At 38.9% G+C, this 17837-nt stretch overlaps 1 protein-coding gene across 2 annotated transcripts in view; it reads right to left on the bottom strand.

Moving 5' to 3' along the window:
* Nucleotides 1-17837, bottom strand: part of KCNJ6 (potassium inwardly rectifying channel subfamily J member 6) — a 164598-nt gene that overhangs the window by 103391 nt on the left and 43370 nt on the right. The window contains exon 2 of one of the 2 annotated variants that reach the window (XM_069785116.1): nucleotides 12134-12182. The exons of the other annotated variant lie outside the window; for it this stretch is intronic. Within the exon in view, the coding sequence (XP_069641217.1) occupies nucleotides 12134-12158 (25 nt within the window). The 5' untranslated portion in view covers nucleotides 12159-12182. The remainder of the gene's footprint in view (nucleotides 1-12133; nucleotides 12183-17837) is intronic. 2 annotated transcript variants of the gene reach the window in all.

Here is a 17837-nt window from a genome sequence, read left to right as displayed (position 1 = left end):
ACAGTGGTATACCTCTCTTCTGTTCCAAAGGAAGTTTGAATAGAGTTTCTTAAAATTAAAAACCATCATCTAACAGCACTGCTGAAGTTAAAAATACACATTATTAGCACTCATTTTCCTTGTACATTATAAATTTTGTATAATTTGGTTGTTTTTTGGCCTCTTCTTATTCTTAAATTATTAAATTCTTTTGCTATGACTGTTTGTTTAAAGCCATGGAAAAAGAATAACTGCATTTAAACTAACACTTGCAAGGGTTACTGGAAAGGCCTTTATCAAGTTTAATGCTAGCCTTGGATTTTTACCCTAGTTTTCTAAGAAATAGACTGTTATGAAGTCTGTTTATCGCTCATTCAATGTGACAACTTAAAATATTAATCCACTGACCAATTTCAAGAGCACTTAAGAAGCATTTTCAGGCCTTCTGCTGTTGAGTGGGAAGATGTAGATCTGCAAGATCTTTTGTCAAGGATTTGGAAGTAGAGGTGGGAGGGACAGAGAAGAGAAGGGTTTGATTACAGCTGGGATGTCCAAAATAGGAGCATTCAGGAGTGAAATGTTTCACGGAGAACAGGACCTTGCCAGTGAGGCAGCGGGAGTCAACTGCCTGCTCCTAAAAAGTGGGGTGTTTGGGGAAGGAACTAACACCTACTGCAAATGACCCACGTGTAAATGGTTTGACACACCAACTCTTACTAAATCACTTCCACAGAATGAAGCCTTAATCCCACTGTTAATCCTTCCCACCAATAATATTTCTCCAGGGCTTCAAGTCAGGCTCCCCATGGCCAGGAGTTGGACTTATTCATTCAAACTGTGAAAGTGGCCATAGAGACACCACTGCCTCCTTCTCCTTGTGGCTCTGCATCTCAGAGGGAGGGACTCTCAGTTATGACTGCTCTTCACAGGCATTTCACAAAGCTCTACAGATGTTTCTGAACAGTGAACAACAGAGCTGTGCCAACAGCCTGACTTAAGCTTTGCTACCAGTCCACCCATTTGCCAACAGGTTTCTGCGTCGTTGTTTCAGATCTACCCCAAAAGAGAAGAAAGGGTAAATTCTACTGATTTGAATATACATACTTTAAAACGAGACCATTTCAAGCTGCTTTGAAATATGGTCATTTTAAATGTTGTCCTTACACCTGCAAAGCAGCAGCCTTTGGGACTTCTGTAAACATCAGTCAACTGTGTGGTGAAACCTAGAGCAGAATCTTTTGCAGTAGGGGCACAGAACGAACCAAGACAAGGGTGGGTTTTAAAAACCTATCACATGCTCAAGACATGGCAACACAAAGATATTTAAGACCTTGACACTGGCAGACTTTCCATTGTGTGGACTGCTCTGTCTGACTAGCAGTCAGAGAGGTCATAGCTTAGTGCAGGGGCCTACCCGTTCAAAGTTACTGACATAAAGCAATCATTTAAATGAGTTCATGAGTCTCTCTCCTTCCTTTTCATGTTAACATCATGGGCACCTCATAAAATTAGGAGGTAGAAAAACAGTAGGAGTTTTTCTGTTCACTTTAATGGGTTTTGTATCATGCTTTTCATGAATTCATTTTTAAACATTACAGCCCAGCACATATGATTGAATGGATACTAAAAATATGCAGCATTCACCCACAAATTAGTACAACAGCATGAGTTACTTGTGCCTTAAATAGCAATACTCCCCTAAATAATAATGTTATCACCAAAAAGACACTCAACTGCATGCAAGAGCAATATGCCATAGGAAACAAACTGACTTAGCAGGAGGTCTGTAGATAGTTCTTTTCTGCCTTATTAAAGAAAAAAAACCATAAGAAAATGTGCTTCAATACACCATCCTATGTTTCAGTAGGTTTTAGAGGAAATTATTCTTTGCCTATCATTAAAATAACTATTCAAACAATACTAGAAAACAGAGCAGAACAAGATATTTAAACTGCCTCCCAAAGCTGTCAAGTGAAAGTATAGGTTTTCTAAACTCAACAAAAATGTGTCACTTTTAAGGACAAGTAATCATGCTATTTGTTGTCCTTTTGATTTGCAGCTAGGTTAGCAAATCCTTCATGACACGTGACGTGACTCCATTGTGTAAGCTCCTGGGAGCAACAGAGGAAACCTGCGATGTAGAGATAGCAGGCTCAGATTGACAATGATAAATATGTCAGACGATGACAATCATTCTGTGAATTTAGTTCTTGTGAATGAATGAAAATGGTAATTTAAGGTGTCATGATTCGGAAGCATAATCATCTCTGTATCAGTCATTCACAATCAGTTGTAGTAGAACAGACCCTGATATTGTTCTATGCATAAAGTGTAAGCTGCGTGAAGACATATGGACACAGATTTGGAGTCAGATGGGAGCCTCAGATCTGATCTCCTAGATAAAATGACCAATTAAATTTCACCCAAGGACTGAGCCCAATCACTTACATACCACTAAAACTTGACTGACTTGATGGAGATGAGGCAGAAAGTATGCGTTTATACAAGCCAAATATACTGTGGATTTTGTCTCCACTTTCTTTGGCCACACCGCTCTCGGTCCCCATGCTAGCTTGGTGAGGAAGAACCCAGCTGAGGAAGGACAGGGCTTGGTGAAAGCCCTTGTAACACTCCCCAGCAACTCTTCTCACCTTCAGAAGTGTCATGGGTTTTCTGTCTCTTTGTAAGCTGCTACCTTGCCTTTGGGAATTCGATAGGATCTCTAAGGCCTCAGAACCAAACGGGAATAGTTTTGTAGCCATGCTTAGAGCTCTTACTACTGCTCAGGTGAACACAGGTGGCCCATACTGACACTGAATTAAAAGGGTCCCTGGCCTTAAAACTCTAAGAAGACAGGGAAAGTTATCTTATAACTGTTGAGTGCTACTCCTAATGTGGGGCTGGTTGTGGTGATGGTAATAGGTGGTGTTCATAGGTGATGACAAGGTAGATAGAAACTAATCTCTCAAGCAGAGTGATGTGAAGTTCTTCGGTGAAACCATCCACAGAAGAACTTTTGCCTAGTCATTACTGGTTAGTGGATGACTTCCTTCTAGCCTTCCTCCTAGAGGATCATCTCCTTCTAACTCCTTGTATTTTCATGTCCGAGTTACTAAACTGCATGTTTGTAGCCCAACAGCCCATCTGCCAGGATTCTTTTAAACTCTTTATCTACTCTATTGTATTTTGTGGCAAAGTGTTTTGTAGGCTGCATGCTCTATGAAAAGTATTTCCTCAGATGTGATGTGATTAAGGTTTTCTGATATCTGTCTTTTGCCATCTCCCCTCTCCACAAATCAGTGCTGTCAGGAAGGGTAAAGAGAAATGCATCTATCTAAGGTGCTATTCCATCAGTTGGGCTGAAATTACCTGTGTCTGTCCTGAGGAAAGCCAAGATTTTATTTTGGATAAATATTGATTCTGATGGTTTCACTTAGCAAAACAATGGTCAGTTATAGCAGCTTGCTTTTGTAAAGATGTAAGTCATTAAGCCAAAGTAAGAACAGCAAGTCAGGTTTGGGCTCCAACTCCAATATCCAGTGGAAGGCTTCCAGATGAAGGGGCATATGCCAATGCAAGAGCTAGGCTTCTCAAAGTAACTTTGCTGTTGCTGCTACTTCTGTGTTGAGAGTGAAAGAAACACCACATTTCTTAAGCATTACTTTTTAATTGCCAGTTAGGTAAGTAAGGGCTGCATGCCTACTTTTGCTGCTACCAGCATTCTTTTTCTCTTGTGCAAGCCTTTCTATTTTCCATTATCTTGCTTATAGGTATGTGGATCAAGAAATGTGCTTATGACATATGATGATGACAAAGTGGAGGGAGTTCATCAAAGAACAACCAGGGCTGGAGGCCCTGAAGTGGACTATAAAATCTAAATCTGCAGTTTAATTACAAGGTGATTAGAGAGGCGTCTGCAAGCTGGCAAATATGTGAAGAGGGGAGATAGGGGAATTATTTACAGGAAGGACGATAATGGGAAGAAGAAGCAACCTCTCGTTATATGGCAGAATTTCATGCAGTGCACAGTGCTAACAGTGAGGATCAGCAGGTATGCACAACTGTGTCCTCCCTTCCTTGCAGAGAGATATGCCTGTGCAACATGCCTGGGCTGAGATAGCAAAGGGAGCAATGCTGAAGTCTGGGATAGACTGATGTTGCGGTGCAGAACAGCCCCATTGCACCATCGCTGCTAACTCTGTGTCTGAAAACAGTGCTGCACTGACTCAAAGGACAGATCTTACAGGTCTCTTCCTTCTTTTGGTTATATTTTAACTGCTCTCTTACTCTTGGCAATGACTCTCACTGGAGTATTTTTGGTTTTCTCCTCCATCTAGTTCAAGATATTTTATGGTAGAAGGAATAGTGGTAAATAAAGTTAGAAGAGCCTGAGCTATGGCAGTGGTTCAGAAATAATACACTTTGAATTAATGTGCTCTGTGTGCAAGAGAGAGTTTGACTTGTAGGCATTACTTTGCCTGTAATATGGTTAATATGGTCCCTGCTATTCCCTGTCAAATGTTTGAAGAACAATGGAGGCAGGTGAAAAATACAGCGAGAATATAGTCTAGCTTTAGGGATTAATTTAATACCCGATTATAAGGCTTTTAAAAGACATCTGTCAAAAATACCACGATAAGCCCTTTTTCTCATTGTTTATATTGAATAATGCAACTGGGCCCTTTTTTTCCAATGAAGTGGGGTATTTGTCTTTCACATCAAATAGTTTATTCTACCATGTTCTATGACATTTTCCATTCATTGATTCTGGACGCCTTTGCAACTCATTTTCAAAGTCTAAGGGTTTAAAAATCCAATACACTTATGGTACTACCTGTTTAACAGCTGTTCTTGTACATCTCAGATACCTTTTTTCCTGGATTGTTTTTCCCTTAACTGTTGACCAGCATTCTTTGCTATTCATCATGCTATGCTTATTTCCTAGAACTAAAATCCATTATGGTCTCTTATCTGCTTGATAGCTCAATAAGCCTGATCCAGGTCAGACAGTTTTCTACAGCTTTCAGAAACATTGATCCTGTTTTTCACCATTTAATTCAACTCATCTACTCTCTGTGAAGACAATTGATTAGACATTTTTAATGACTTCTTTATCCTGAGTGAATATGAATTTCCTGCTCTTTACGTATACAGTGTGGGCTTTTCTTTCAGCACTGCACACTGCTCACTTGTCCAACTGAAGACCATTGTTGGTTAGCACCTTTGGGAGATTTAAGTGAACGTTACATAAATATAGAAAAAGCTCTGTGTTAGAAAAGCATTAAAATTGTGAAGCTGAGCCCCGAATAGCTGGAAATAGACAGTTAAGGGTGCAATGCCAACTGGCCCAGATGTGAACATACTCATATTATTCAGGGTGTGATGAGAAAATATTGTCTCAGAAAGGGCTTTAGCCACCTAACTGACATTTTTGGCAACTCAGTCCCATACCAAGGTCCTCAAAACCTGGTACTTAAAACCTGAAGTGACTTCTGCTTTCAATATTAAATTTCTGCACAAGCTTAAACTAATTCTGGTCATGCTTGGAAACACCAGGCATGTATTTTGCCTCTACAGACTGTCTTATACCTAAATGTATTTCATACCAAATGCCATATGGAGTCACAATTTTGCCCTCCTACTGATCAGAAGATGTTACTGCAATATGACTATGGATTGGGTTCTGTACAAAGCAGTGCTGTGGGAAGCTGTGAAGGAGTTTTATCTAATAGCTTTGTGTCTAACCACTTAGATTTAGTATAGAAGGTGAGTGCTCGCTCTGGGAAGCACGTGACTGAAAAACCCAGGTTCCCTGTGCCATGGACCATAGCAATGCAAAGGAAAGGCACTGAGAACTCTTAAATAGTGTCAGGCTGACTGTAGCCTCTGTTCTAGAAATGGGTGATCCCGAGCTAATAAAAGTAAGGGAAGTATTGAAACACACATCTACCATGAAAAATGACAACCTCAGTAGAATGAATGTTAAAGGTGTAAGTAACAGGAAACACTGTGCTTCAATAAGAAGCAGTACAATGCAGCCTATATGTAATCACTGTTCCTAACTAGAAAAAGAGAAATTTTGACTTCATTCATAATTCAGCTCTTGGTTATCTCATCCCCTATACTTTGAGTTTAATTTTCACAAAGATTTTAGCTTAGCAAAGTAATATTAGCAGTGTTATCAAAATTTAATATGTTTTTGAAAAATCTAAGCTTCTAGAATCATATGACTATATAAGAGTCTTGGTTTTCAGCTGGGAAAAAACCATTTCTGTCCCTCACACTTGCAGAAAGAAATTAAAGACAAGGGCCTTAAAAGCTCAGAGAATGCAAAGCAAATACTCTTCACATTGTTGTATACTGAGGACTGGAAATACTTTCAGTCAGCTTCCTGATTAAGACAAGTTTCTTTTGTTTCTTATTGCATATATAAGTTCACATTTCTAAGCCCCTGCTAGTGTATCACTGAAACAATAGAACTTGCTTTCTTTGCATAATGAACTGCTGTTTTAGAATCTCATTCTCGTCTCATAACTTGACCTTTACCATGAAGAATAGACTGTATTTTCATTTAATGATAATAGCATTGTTCTTTCTGTTCCTTTCATTATATGCATCAGCTAACTTCTGCTGAAATAATAACAACAATATAATAATAATAATAATAATAAAGTAATACACAATTTGGTTACATGTAATTTAAATTTGACCAAAGATTTAAGGAGTTAATTTTGAAATAAATGTTGTCAAACTATATATACAGTATCGAATCAACAGTAATTAGATGTTCCACTTAATAAAACATTTATCTCTATGGCTAAATATTTGCTACAAAACTACTCCTCCAGAAATAACTATCACAATGGAACTCTTTTCTTACTGAAAAGAAAGGGATGATGAAAATACATATTGTGGGAAAACCAGCCTTCCTATTCTACTCTTGACACGCCCTCATAAAAAGGCTAACCATAAAAGGATGACTGGGTATCTTGAAAATAAATGACTCTAACTTCCTCAAGCATGGGAAAATGTCTTTCCTGAATGAGTTTTCTGAATGCTTTGGAGTTTTTGCACTTGAATTTTGCACTGTAAGAATCTGCTCTTTCTAACAAATTGATGGTACTTGATATCAGTGGAAAATGTTGAACTGGATATTTGTACTTAGAAATGCTTTCTGAGACTGAAGAATCAGTATTCTAGACTGTTGAGATGGAAACTCAGGCTTTAGGATCAGTTGTTCAAAGTCCTGATTCTGTGTATGCACAACTGGTGGTGTGTTCACACAAGATAGCATTTATGCATGCACCACCAACTCATGATGTGATAATAAAAAGGTTAGGTTTCTGAACAAAAGACAAATGGTGTAGTACTAGGAAAAAATAGTTGAAGTAGAAAGGTCACAATGTCCTATAGCAAGAGAGAGTGTATTGGATATGTATTTACTGTAATATACCATACCATACATTTTTCTTACATGTCATAAAACAGTGATTCAAAGTAATTAGAACTGCTCAAAAACTTCCAGACTACCCTGGCACATGTAAATCTGAAAATGCTGTGACTTTCAAGTAACTCAAAGCAGAAATATTTTTCTCTTTATAAACCCTCTCCGCAAGTATGAAAGAGCAATAGGGACACTTCAGATTCAGACACTGGAGACAAGAAAAAGAAAGCTTTTGGGAAAAGCACTCCATCACGAACCAGATCTCTCCTAGGGTTTGTCTTCTCCTGAAATTCTTTCAGGTTAGCTTGATTTTTTTTTTTTTTAACCTATCCTGAGTAAAACTCATGGCATCCATAATTCAGAAGGTTTTATCTGGAGTCATCTAAGGTCCCAGTATTAATTATTTCACTGTGTTTAGAAGTAAATTTACAGACATTTGGAGTACACATTTTTGTAACAAATGAAAGAACATCCTTATTTTAAACCAACTCTTCTGCCTCTGGCTGTCCTCATGCAGGTATATCATGTGGCTTAACTGGGTAGCAGAACAAACACAACTGTTTACTGATGTGCCCCTACTGCTGGAGAACATCTTAATTGGATGTCACTTCTGGGTTTAAATGCTTTAAGGCAGCCAACCATGCCCATTTTCGATTCTAGCCTGTAGCAAGTTCACACTATTCATGTCACACATTGATTATGCTGCAGCCATCATATGGCACACTAGATCCACGCTTCTGCATAATTCAGAGCTGAGACTTTGGACTTCCTCAGTACCTTAGGGAGAAGAGTTTGTACAAACTTGTCTGTACACCAGTGACCTGGCGACCTCAGAGCTCAGTCTGGATGAAAGAGAAGGGACACACTCATATTCTTACTTGGTCTTCAGCAAAGAGCACATGTCTGGCAGGGCTCTTTCTTAGAAATATCAGGACCCTGAGGAGAGCTTTGCAGGTGCTATCCAAGCCATAGAGCCATCATGTCGCAAAAGAAGGCACCAGCTAGCCCCTGACATAAGGTAGACATCCCACCGATACCAATTAGGGGTTGTGATGTAGACAGCTTGTTTTCACCCAAGGCAACTCAGGAACATGATCACACCTTGACTAGCTGGATAGCAGGAGGAGAAACTGATGGAACTAGAGAGGAAATTCCTTTCAATATCATAAAACTGGACCCCAAAATGACTTTTCTAAGGTACTATCAAGGCATCACTGTATTTGGCTACTCACTAAATGTCTTGTAGTAATTCTCATTCCCCAAAGTATCCAAAACGGTGATCAATCCTGTGGGCACAATAGTTTTGTACAGGATGTTTCTCTGAATATCTAATTTTTCATATTGGCCAAATACATCAGGCTGAACATATGATACCTTCCTGTACTTCTTAATATTTGCTCTCCTACCTTGCTTGCTGTGCTTTAGCTCTTCGCAGGTGAGATGATGACATCATTTGGGTTAAAAATGACCACCAGTGCATGGGAAGCATGAGAAAAACAGGGACAAAAGAAAACAAAAACCATAGGGAAAATAATTTGGTTCCTGGTTTCATTTATATGCTTAGCTTTTAAGTATGCTGAGATTATATGAGGTAAATTGCCCAACTCAGGCTATAAAGAAATTTCAAAATGCATATGGATTTTAAGGCATTATAAAGGAATTTTTGGACAGCTCCCTGGGGCTCAATGTAATTATGGCAGCTTTCTATTAATTCCGTGCAAGTGTTGTAAAATAATAACTTGGGGCAAAATGTGGTCTTATGTGGTATACATTTCTGCTTCTATATCAGCTCTAAGGGACTATCCCAAAAAATTTAGCATAACATTTTTTTAGTTTGCACTTTAACTGTTATATGAAAATGATTTTCCCTCTCTTTTTTTTTTTTTTAACTTTCAAAGCAGTTCTCTCAACACACACAAGTACAGGGCTCTGTCATAATACCTCATATCTTTCCATCATCATAAAGATCCTATAGAAATAGGGCAGAAAGTATTAAAACTTTTTTTCCTTACCAATCTTCCCTACAATGTGACAGATCCTCTGAGGATGGAAATACAAAATGTGACAAAAATACAGACTGTTATCCCCACTGGCAAAGATAACAGACTTGGAACAACCACTGCATCAGTCTTCTCAGTCTTCCTCTTAGCGTGCAGTGTGACATGAATCTCAGGTATGGGGATTTTCTTACTGCAGAAACATCCACAGAATCTTTATGGAGAAGAAGGGGCAGAGAGCAGTGCTTGGTAACTTCATCAGAGCATTTTGATAGAGAGAAAAAGATAGAGCAGTGGAAGGAAAGTAATTGATATTTTCTGGAACTGTGCAAAGATGTGAACAGAGGAAAAAGACAAGAAGCACAGCTCTTGGGTGAAACTGAAAGGCAAATAATAATTTTGTTATATTGGTACCATGATCAAGCCCTTTTCTGAGGCCTTTGAAACCCTCTAAGGCCTCAAAGGCCTTTCTTTTTTTTCTCAATTCCCAGAAAAAAGGCCATGCAGTCCAAACCAGAGGCCTACCCTCTGCCAGCTTGTTGCTTCCCCATACTATTTATTTCCTTTTAATCTGCACTAGCTTTAAAATGAGCACTGTACTACATTCACTAAGAATTTTCTTGCCAGCTTGCAATGCAGTTTATGATTTATTAAAAATATTTAAAAATATGTCATGAAATCATCTGAAAATTTCATAAAAGGCTTGCATGAAGTATGAACAAATCCTCATACAGAGCAGCAGTAAATCCTTTTAAAAGCATGCTATCTTAAAGAAGCCAAACAAAAGTAATTCACAAGACAAACACAAATCCTGAAGGAACCACACAGTGCATTTTTGAGCTCGTGTTCCTCATCAGTTATAAAGTTTTACAGAGGCCACTCTGACTCTTCAGACCATTCAGAGACTCTGCTTGCTTTCCCCTAACACTTTTTGGTGAGATTCCTTCACCTTGTTTCAGAAAGGTTGTGCAAAGCCCAGCAAGTATCTAACGCATAGGTAGATAGATACTGCTTATCTGCTTCCACCTTTGATAACAGGTTCCCCCATGGTTCCATCCATCTCCCACCCATACATCAAGACATAATTATACAGCTATCCAGTAACACCAGAGATGTGATGGGGTCGCAGGATGCTTCTAAGAATGACATTGTACATCCACAGAGATTAATGGAGCAGAAGTACTGTTCCTTATAGCAGAGAGTTTCTCTAGGGTCTGGTATCATTGTCCTTTTGGACCTTGCTAAACTGTAATGTTGACCTTCCCACTGTCACCACCTAGGCTTTGCTGCACCCTGGAGAAATAATTCTTTCTACTTATGAATACTGCAGAAAGTATAGGAATGTGGATCCTATTGATAGCTCAAAAAATTGAAAATCTCTTTTATGAATCTCCCTTAGAAACTTGAATTTTGCCAGGTCTTATGAGATGCAGACAGTGGGGAAGAAGAAGAAGCGGACAGAAAAGCATTCAGGTAACAACGCACACCTCCATGGCAAGAACTCCATCAAGTGCTTTAATGAGAGTTTAACTACCCATCAGCAGGTTGCCATGTATCTTATACTGTTGCCTGTAGTCTACTACTGATTAGCAATGCTCTCGCTGTGGGGAGAGGAGCTCTCAGGTTGACTTCTGTGCACGAAAGCGTTAGGAATAGGGCCTTTGCTACATGGATGTTCTGCTGCCTATATGGTATCTCTCAGGTCTGCAGCACCTTTTTGTGGGATAAGTTGTTTCTGATACTGAAATAACTTTTTATAGCTAGTAGTGGTGACCCTGCTCTGCAATGGTATATGTAAGGGATAGAGAACAATTTCAAAAGGAAGTGAAGTGAATTAGGAGGACAAAAAAGCAGGGAAGTGCTGCCCTAGGAACAGTCCTCCTGTACACAAACAGAAAAAATTAACTGGAAAAAACTTTCTAATGTAAATGAGTCTTATGCATGTCTGTTTCTGTCTTTCTATAGTCTCTGGTTAAGCAGACTAAAAAATTTCTCCCCTTTAAAGTCAATTTATTTAAGCTTGCATAGGCTGAGGAGCTAGATAAGTTTTGGGAAAGAGACTGGTTTGCCAGGATTTCATCCTAAATTGTCTCCAAATTTTGTCCAGAAATAGATTATCCAGTCTCAGTCTCTCAGCTACAAGAGTTTATAGGCACTACTCCATTATCTAGACCCCATATTATGGCAGAAGTACAAACTACCTCTTGTTCGTTACATATTTAAGACAGTGCACACCTCTTAGAAACCAGTGAAATCAATGGAAAGCTTGCCACATACATCTCTCTGCATAATTCCTGTTGGATGAATCTGGTACAGGCAACAATCCTGAATAATTGCACTGAATTTAGTACGACCTTTTGTAAGCTTGTGAAGGAATGTATGCACTAACCTGATTCAAGTAAATTAGGCACTCATTAAATTCACAAGTAGTTACATTCTATTTAAGTAAAACTTCGGCTCATGAAGTCAAACATGTAGTAGCTGCTTTGCTGGATTTAGGTCCAAATATAGGTGCATGAAGAAAATAGCAGTCCTTGTTTTGGAGATTCCTTTTTGTTTTTAAGGAGTGGAATGGTTTATGATGAAGTTAGGAGTGAAGACAGGGCTGAATGAGATCCCTGAATGCAAGCACTATTTTCTGGTTTTGTGGCATTATGTAAGGGAGGGGGACGGATGGAAAAAGAAAGTGGTTGCACTTCCTATTTGTACTCACTCATTGACTCTGTCAATTTGGCCATCTCTGTTTCTCTTTTGGACTTCTCCTGGGGGAACAGACAAAATAAAAAACAAACATATATATATATATATATATAATATATATATAATTATAAATACACTTGAGTGCAAGTGGCAATGTGAGGGAAGGACATTAATCTCATATATTTCTATTTTATTTAGGGTTTTAACTTTATTTCTAAAAATTCTGCAACTCTGGGGTCTTTTTTCTTGTAGTCTCTGGATTGTGTCAACTATGAAGTGTGAAACTTGTATTTATTTTTCTCTGTGTGTGTGTATCTAGTTGGAGTAATTGAAGTTATTCAATCAAAGTGATAATGGAAGAGGAAATCCTCCTCTGTTTTGTGCTCTGCACTAAAATTTGCAAGTGTGTTAGGACTTCCTGACAAAAGATATGAAAACGACCATCCCACAAAACAGATATACTGAAGGAAAGAAAGCATTTATTTAGAAATAAATAAATTTCATATGGAAGCTGGAGCGAGTGGTATGGTACTGGGTCTGACACTGAAATAAACTGACTGAAGTACTGCTTCATTTATTTCTTTGATACGAGGGACTCCCAATCAAACCTGCTTGTCTTTGTCAGTTGTTTTTGGCACAGTTTTTTAAATCTAATTTTGTTTTCCCATTTCAGACACCTGTTGTAACTAAGTCAGTTTTGACAGAAGGCTTTGTCCATCAAGAGCCCTTGGATTTGGTGAAATTGCCCTTAACAGGGACCGATGCCCCAAAGCATGCCTCAGCCAGAGCAATGGAGGCTGCGTCCAATCTCCTTATTTCAGAACCAGAGTTTGGGCTGAATTAAATCATTCAGCCCTTCAAAGCCCTTTAAACTCTAGATGGTTTTGAGAAGATGCAGGGGCGGGGCTGATCTCACCCTTACAATCCCTGAAACTATACAAGCATCTTCGTGCTTGTGACTGAGTCCCAGCCCTGTGCGTAAGCAGAGCTAGTGGTTACTTGTTCCTTATCCCACAGCTGTCTTCAAAATGCAAACAGCCCAGATGTTCACTAGTCCTAACCACAGCTGACAAGTCCAGTTGGAAAAGTCAAAGGGAAAAGGGCCGGGTGTCAACACATTAATAATGTGGGTGGGAGCCTGCCTCCACCTCCATCAAAGCTGCGAGAGAGGGTCTAGTGGGCCGTGAGTGTGCAGACGTCAGCTCTTGATCCAAGCAGCTTTTTTTCCCCAAAACCTCAGCAGAGGAGAGTATTCCTTCCAAAGCATGACTTTAATGGGCAGCGATCCCAAACAGATGCCCCCTGTCCCCTATCTCAGGTCCGGGACAAGGTACAGGTCTCTGGGCAGGGTGGCCCGCAGTAGCTGCTGAAATGGCTGGGGTCAGGATTCAGCACGGCAGCATCTCTCTTTGGCTGGGTCTATACAAACAAACAGCACTGAGGCAAGCCACAGGCTGAGAATGGTCCCTGCCAGGTGTTATTTGACAGTATAGACATAGCCTTCCAATGCTGTTTGGCTACGACATGAGCAGACCCTGCTGCAGAGGTGCCAGGCTGCCACAAGAACTACCCCTCCTGCTTTATTTAAGAGAGGATCATCTCATGACTTGTGAGGAGGTGAGGTCTATCCATCTCTGTCTTATCCCAGTACTGGCTTCTATTTGGTGCAAAAAATCTAAAAGAAATATTTTCTATACCAAATATACTATTACTTGCACTTCAGAAAGCTAGACTTTTGCTAACAAAAAGCTCACATTTCATGGTAACAGGAAACATCGGAATGCATGAAATGAGCAGATAATGCTTCACAACTGTATGCATATCCCTTTTAGAGCATTTCATATTAAGAGAAAGGTTTAAGGTTATGTCCTGAATCTGTGGTGAGGTTGATGCCCTAAGCCATGCTGATAATGCAGCATTCAGCATCAGATTCATGCATTACTATGAAAGAAAAAAAGGAGGAAGAAAGAAATAGCACAAAAGTGCCAGTTAAAAAAAAAGTCCTGTATGGCAATTTCTTGCATGGTATTAATCATCAAAGGGAAGCACAACACTGTGAAAATCATCAGTAATTTGTGTCCATGTTGCTTTATAATGTGACCTTAAAACACCTCCTTCCACTAGAGACATTATAGTTTATCAGGAACAAACAGTTGGGGAAGATCAATGTTGAGCCCTGAAGAGGGAAGGCTGGATTTATTAGACTAATAACAAGCTGTGATTTTAAATATTAATACTTTGCTCTTGCATATTATTAAATACTTTTTACTAATGATGAGGTCTATCAAAAGGACATAGGAAACTAGAATGTCATTTCCTTTTAAAGTGAAAGTATTAAATATAATGTATAAGGAAAAGGTTATAAGTTTTTGAGCCTCTGAGTTCTGCTAATGATCAAATATTTGTTTTGAAGAAGCTGGTAAAGGCAAGCACTAACAGAATGTACTTTTTCCTCCAGTAATGGCCTGAAACCACTGACAGGTAAGCACAGTAACATTTACATGTGAAGAGACTGCATGTCTTCACTGCAGCAGTTAAGAGTATAGCAGGTTAAAGAAGAAAGCTGAGGTTCTCAGGCTTATGGTACTGTCACCTGTGTGAATTTCCCTATTAGAGAGACAACATGAAATGGCAGTAAAGATTCAACTAATTGCTGCATCTGAAAATATTGAAAGTTCTGAAGATCTGATCTTCCTTCTTTAGAAGACAAAGGTACTCTTGTATGAACATAATTTCTCAATAGGATGGGTTAAAAAATGACATCTCATTTTCCAGGTATTTTGTTGAAAAAAATAATCTTTTTTACTGTTATCACTGAAGTTTAGAATCTGTATGGAATAATCCTCTCAAGTTTTGCATTTTTCCCTTTCTCTAATGATCACTAGCACATGCACACATATACACTAGGAAATAATTCTGGAAACTAAGCAATTTTTTCCACTTGTCTGTTTTATCAAAATGGCATATTTTAAGAAAATTTGAACACCTCTAAGAAATCTATTTTTTGATGGCAGATAAAGAAGGAATTCCATCCTTTCTGACAGAGTTCTAACAGATTAACTCGGGGAGAAAAAAAACCCCCAACATTAAAACATGCTTTTGGTCCTGACTTCAGCAGATGTGATTTTGAATACAGACTGACAGCAAAGTAAGACTTGCCTTCTTTCAAAAAAAGAAATAAAAATAAACAAACAACAGAGTGTTTCATTTCAGGACAGAACTTGTCTTTAAGGGCAGAATGTGGTAATATTCCCTCTTGAGATTACTGGGTAAACAAGAATTGCCACCTCAGAAAGCACATCAAGAAAAGCAGGCCTTATTTTTCATCTCTCCTATCACAGGGAGGCTCGTATCTTTTTTTGTAGCTCTGTAGTCAGCATGGAGTGATTTCTGCAAGGGTTTGAATCCATGGGCTGTTGCTGACAGTGTACCTGTTCTGGGGCCAAGAGCCCAAATCTTCCACAACCTCAGGGGAGCAGCAGAGACAAACTCTGCTCTGGTAAGAGACTGGATTGTGTGCAGGCGTGTGCTACCCTTGCATACCTCTGTGAGATGGCTACCATCTTCCTGGATGCAAGAAATCCCGCTCTTCATATTTTAAATGATATGCATGTAAAGTGCAAGTCATAGATGATATTGTTGTGATGCAAGAAGGGATGTGTGAAATGGAAATTGGTATGGGAAGCATGCTAACTTCAACTAGTAAAAATGTCTATTTAAAATGCTTCTTTATACTTTTTGCACTGTTGGTGAGGTCTTTTGTTCAGCTGAGGGTGTAAGAAAGAAGCTGCAAACTCTCCTTTTCTAGTGGAGCTGTTTTTCCTTTTCTTTTTAGCTGTGTGCCTGGCCTTAGTTTATTTTGAAGAGTTTGTTTGACACTTCTGTGAAATTTAAACATTATTATCAACTCATGGTGCCTTTTCTCACTGAATAATCAGACAGATTTAAAGATATTTCCTTTCTATAAGCTTCCTTAAGGCAAATGAACAGTTGCCCAATCCTACAATATCTCGAGACTGTGGTGTCCTGTCTTGCACTGAATTTAATCTCAACTTATTATCATGCTGTTGCAACATTCATGCGTTTAATGTGATGCTCTAAGTGCCAACACAGAAAGTGTGGCCTTCACATCACTCTTTCAATTTTCCACCAAAGAAAATCAGGCACCTTTATACAAAGCTCTCCTTGCCTGACTTCCCATGCTGCATGATCTACCATAGGTTCTGTCAGAGGGCGCACAAGAAGATGTCAATAGTGCCAACAAGGCAGTCCAGACTTAACTTTTTCAGTGTCATGCATAAGCAGAGAGTGAGGATTGCATTAAATTCCAGGTGGGAATAAAAACATGGAGTACCTGGGTTACTTGTCTTGCAAGGAAAAATTCTTGGGCAAGAGACTGCATGATCTTCCTGTAATTTTTCTGATAGAAGGACATAGGTACATCCTGTAAGTTCCTCTTCAATGGCTTCAACTGTCACAAATTGATGAGATCATTATCTTTCTTTTGTTTGTTTGCTGCACGGCTGAAGCTTCTTTTGTACTTTTGCCAGTTCACAAGTACAGAGTGCACTGACATGCTAGGAATCTACTGAAGTAATCTAGAACTTCGGTTAAAATTTCTAATAGTATTTCATCAGTCTGGTACTGGCTGAACTATGGATCAGAACTCAAATACATTATATTCATTACACATACTTTTTGTGAAGCTTTGTTACTTTTGAAAGTAATTCAGTGGCAAATCCCTAGTAATTTCATTGATATATCCTTTAAGGCAATAGCTATTCAATCACTTAATGCAAATTCAATGAGCAAGAAGCAAAGAAGAACCTTTCCTGAAATTTTAGCTTAGAGTAATCTATCTTGGGATATCTTAAATTACTTTTCAAACTACTTGGAAATGGTGTTATGTTTGAAACACTATTAAATGAGAATAATAGAATTTCATTTTATATAGTGTCTTTCATACTCGTGACATCTTCAAATGCTTTACAGTAATGAATTAGATACTGGTTGTTAAGCAATGATGTGTAGGCAAATGCAGCACTCATTATGTGTTATTCATTTTAGCAATAGCCTACACTCAGCTCTCGAAAGCATAGCTTATCTTAAGTAGAGAGAGATTGTTGGAAGGAGTTGGAGCTCTTCCTTCTGAAAAACACCATAGGAACTTTCATTTCTATCTGGACACATATCCAACAGAGGGGAAAAAAGAGCTTAATAGCCCATCTTTAGGACCTCTAACAACGAGATGGCTGTGTTATGGCATTATTTTACTAGTACTAAAATTCAAGCCGTATGTAAGACCTGCCTAGATTTATGGGAGTTGCTTTTCATGCCTCCCCGTCCCAAAAGTAAAAAATAGTGTATATGTATTGTTTATTTTTATTATTCTGTCTTGCTCATCTGAAGAAGGGTGGTTGGTCCCAACCGCCTGTTTTGTCTTGTCTTCTAGAATTATCTCATGGGGTAGAGACTGTAATGACTGTATTTGTGCAGGACCCGGCACAGTGTGATCTCAAGCAAATTGGCTTTGTCCTCAGCTTCAAAGGTGAGAATACTAGCAAGTAATCTGCATTCCCTTGCAGTGAACCCAATATTTGAATGGCTAAGAATACATTTTAGAGGTCTATCCTGTGCTTGGCACAAGGAGTGATTTCAATTTGCATCAGTTGGAATGAGCTTAAAATACAGTATTTGAATAGATGGAGTGAGAAGAG

This window comes from Haliaeetus albicilla, chromosome 6, assembly GCF_947461875.1.
Source record: "Haliaeetus albicilla chromosome 6, bHalAlb1.1, whole genome shotgun sequence".
Taxonomy (NCBI): domain Eukaryota; kingdom Metazoa; phylum Chordata; class Aves; order Accipitriformes; family Accipitridae; genus Haliaeetus; species Haliaeetus albicilla.
This window is presented reverse-complemented; position numbering and strand designations above follow the sequence as displayed.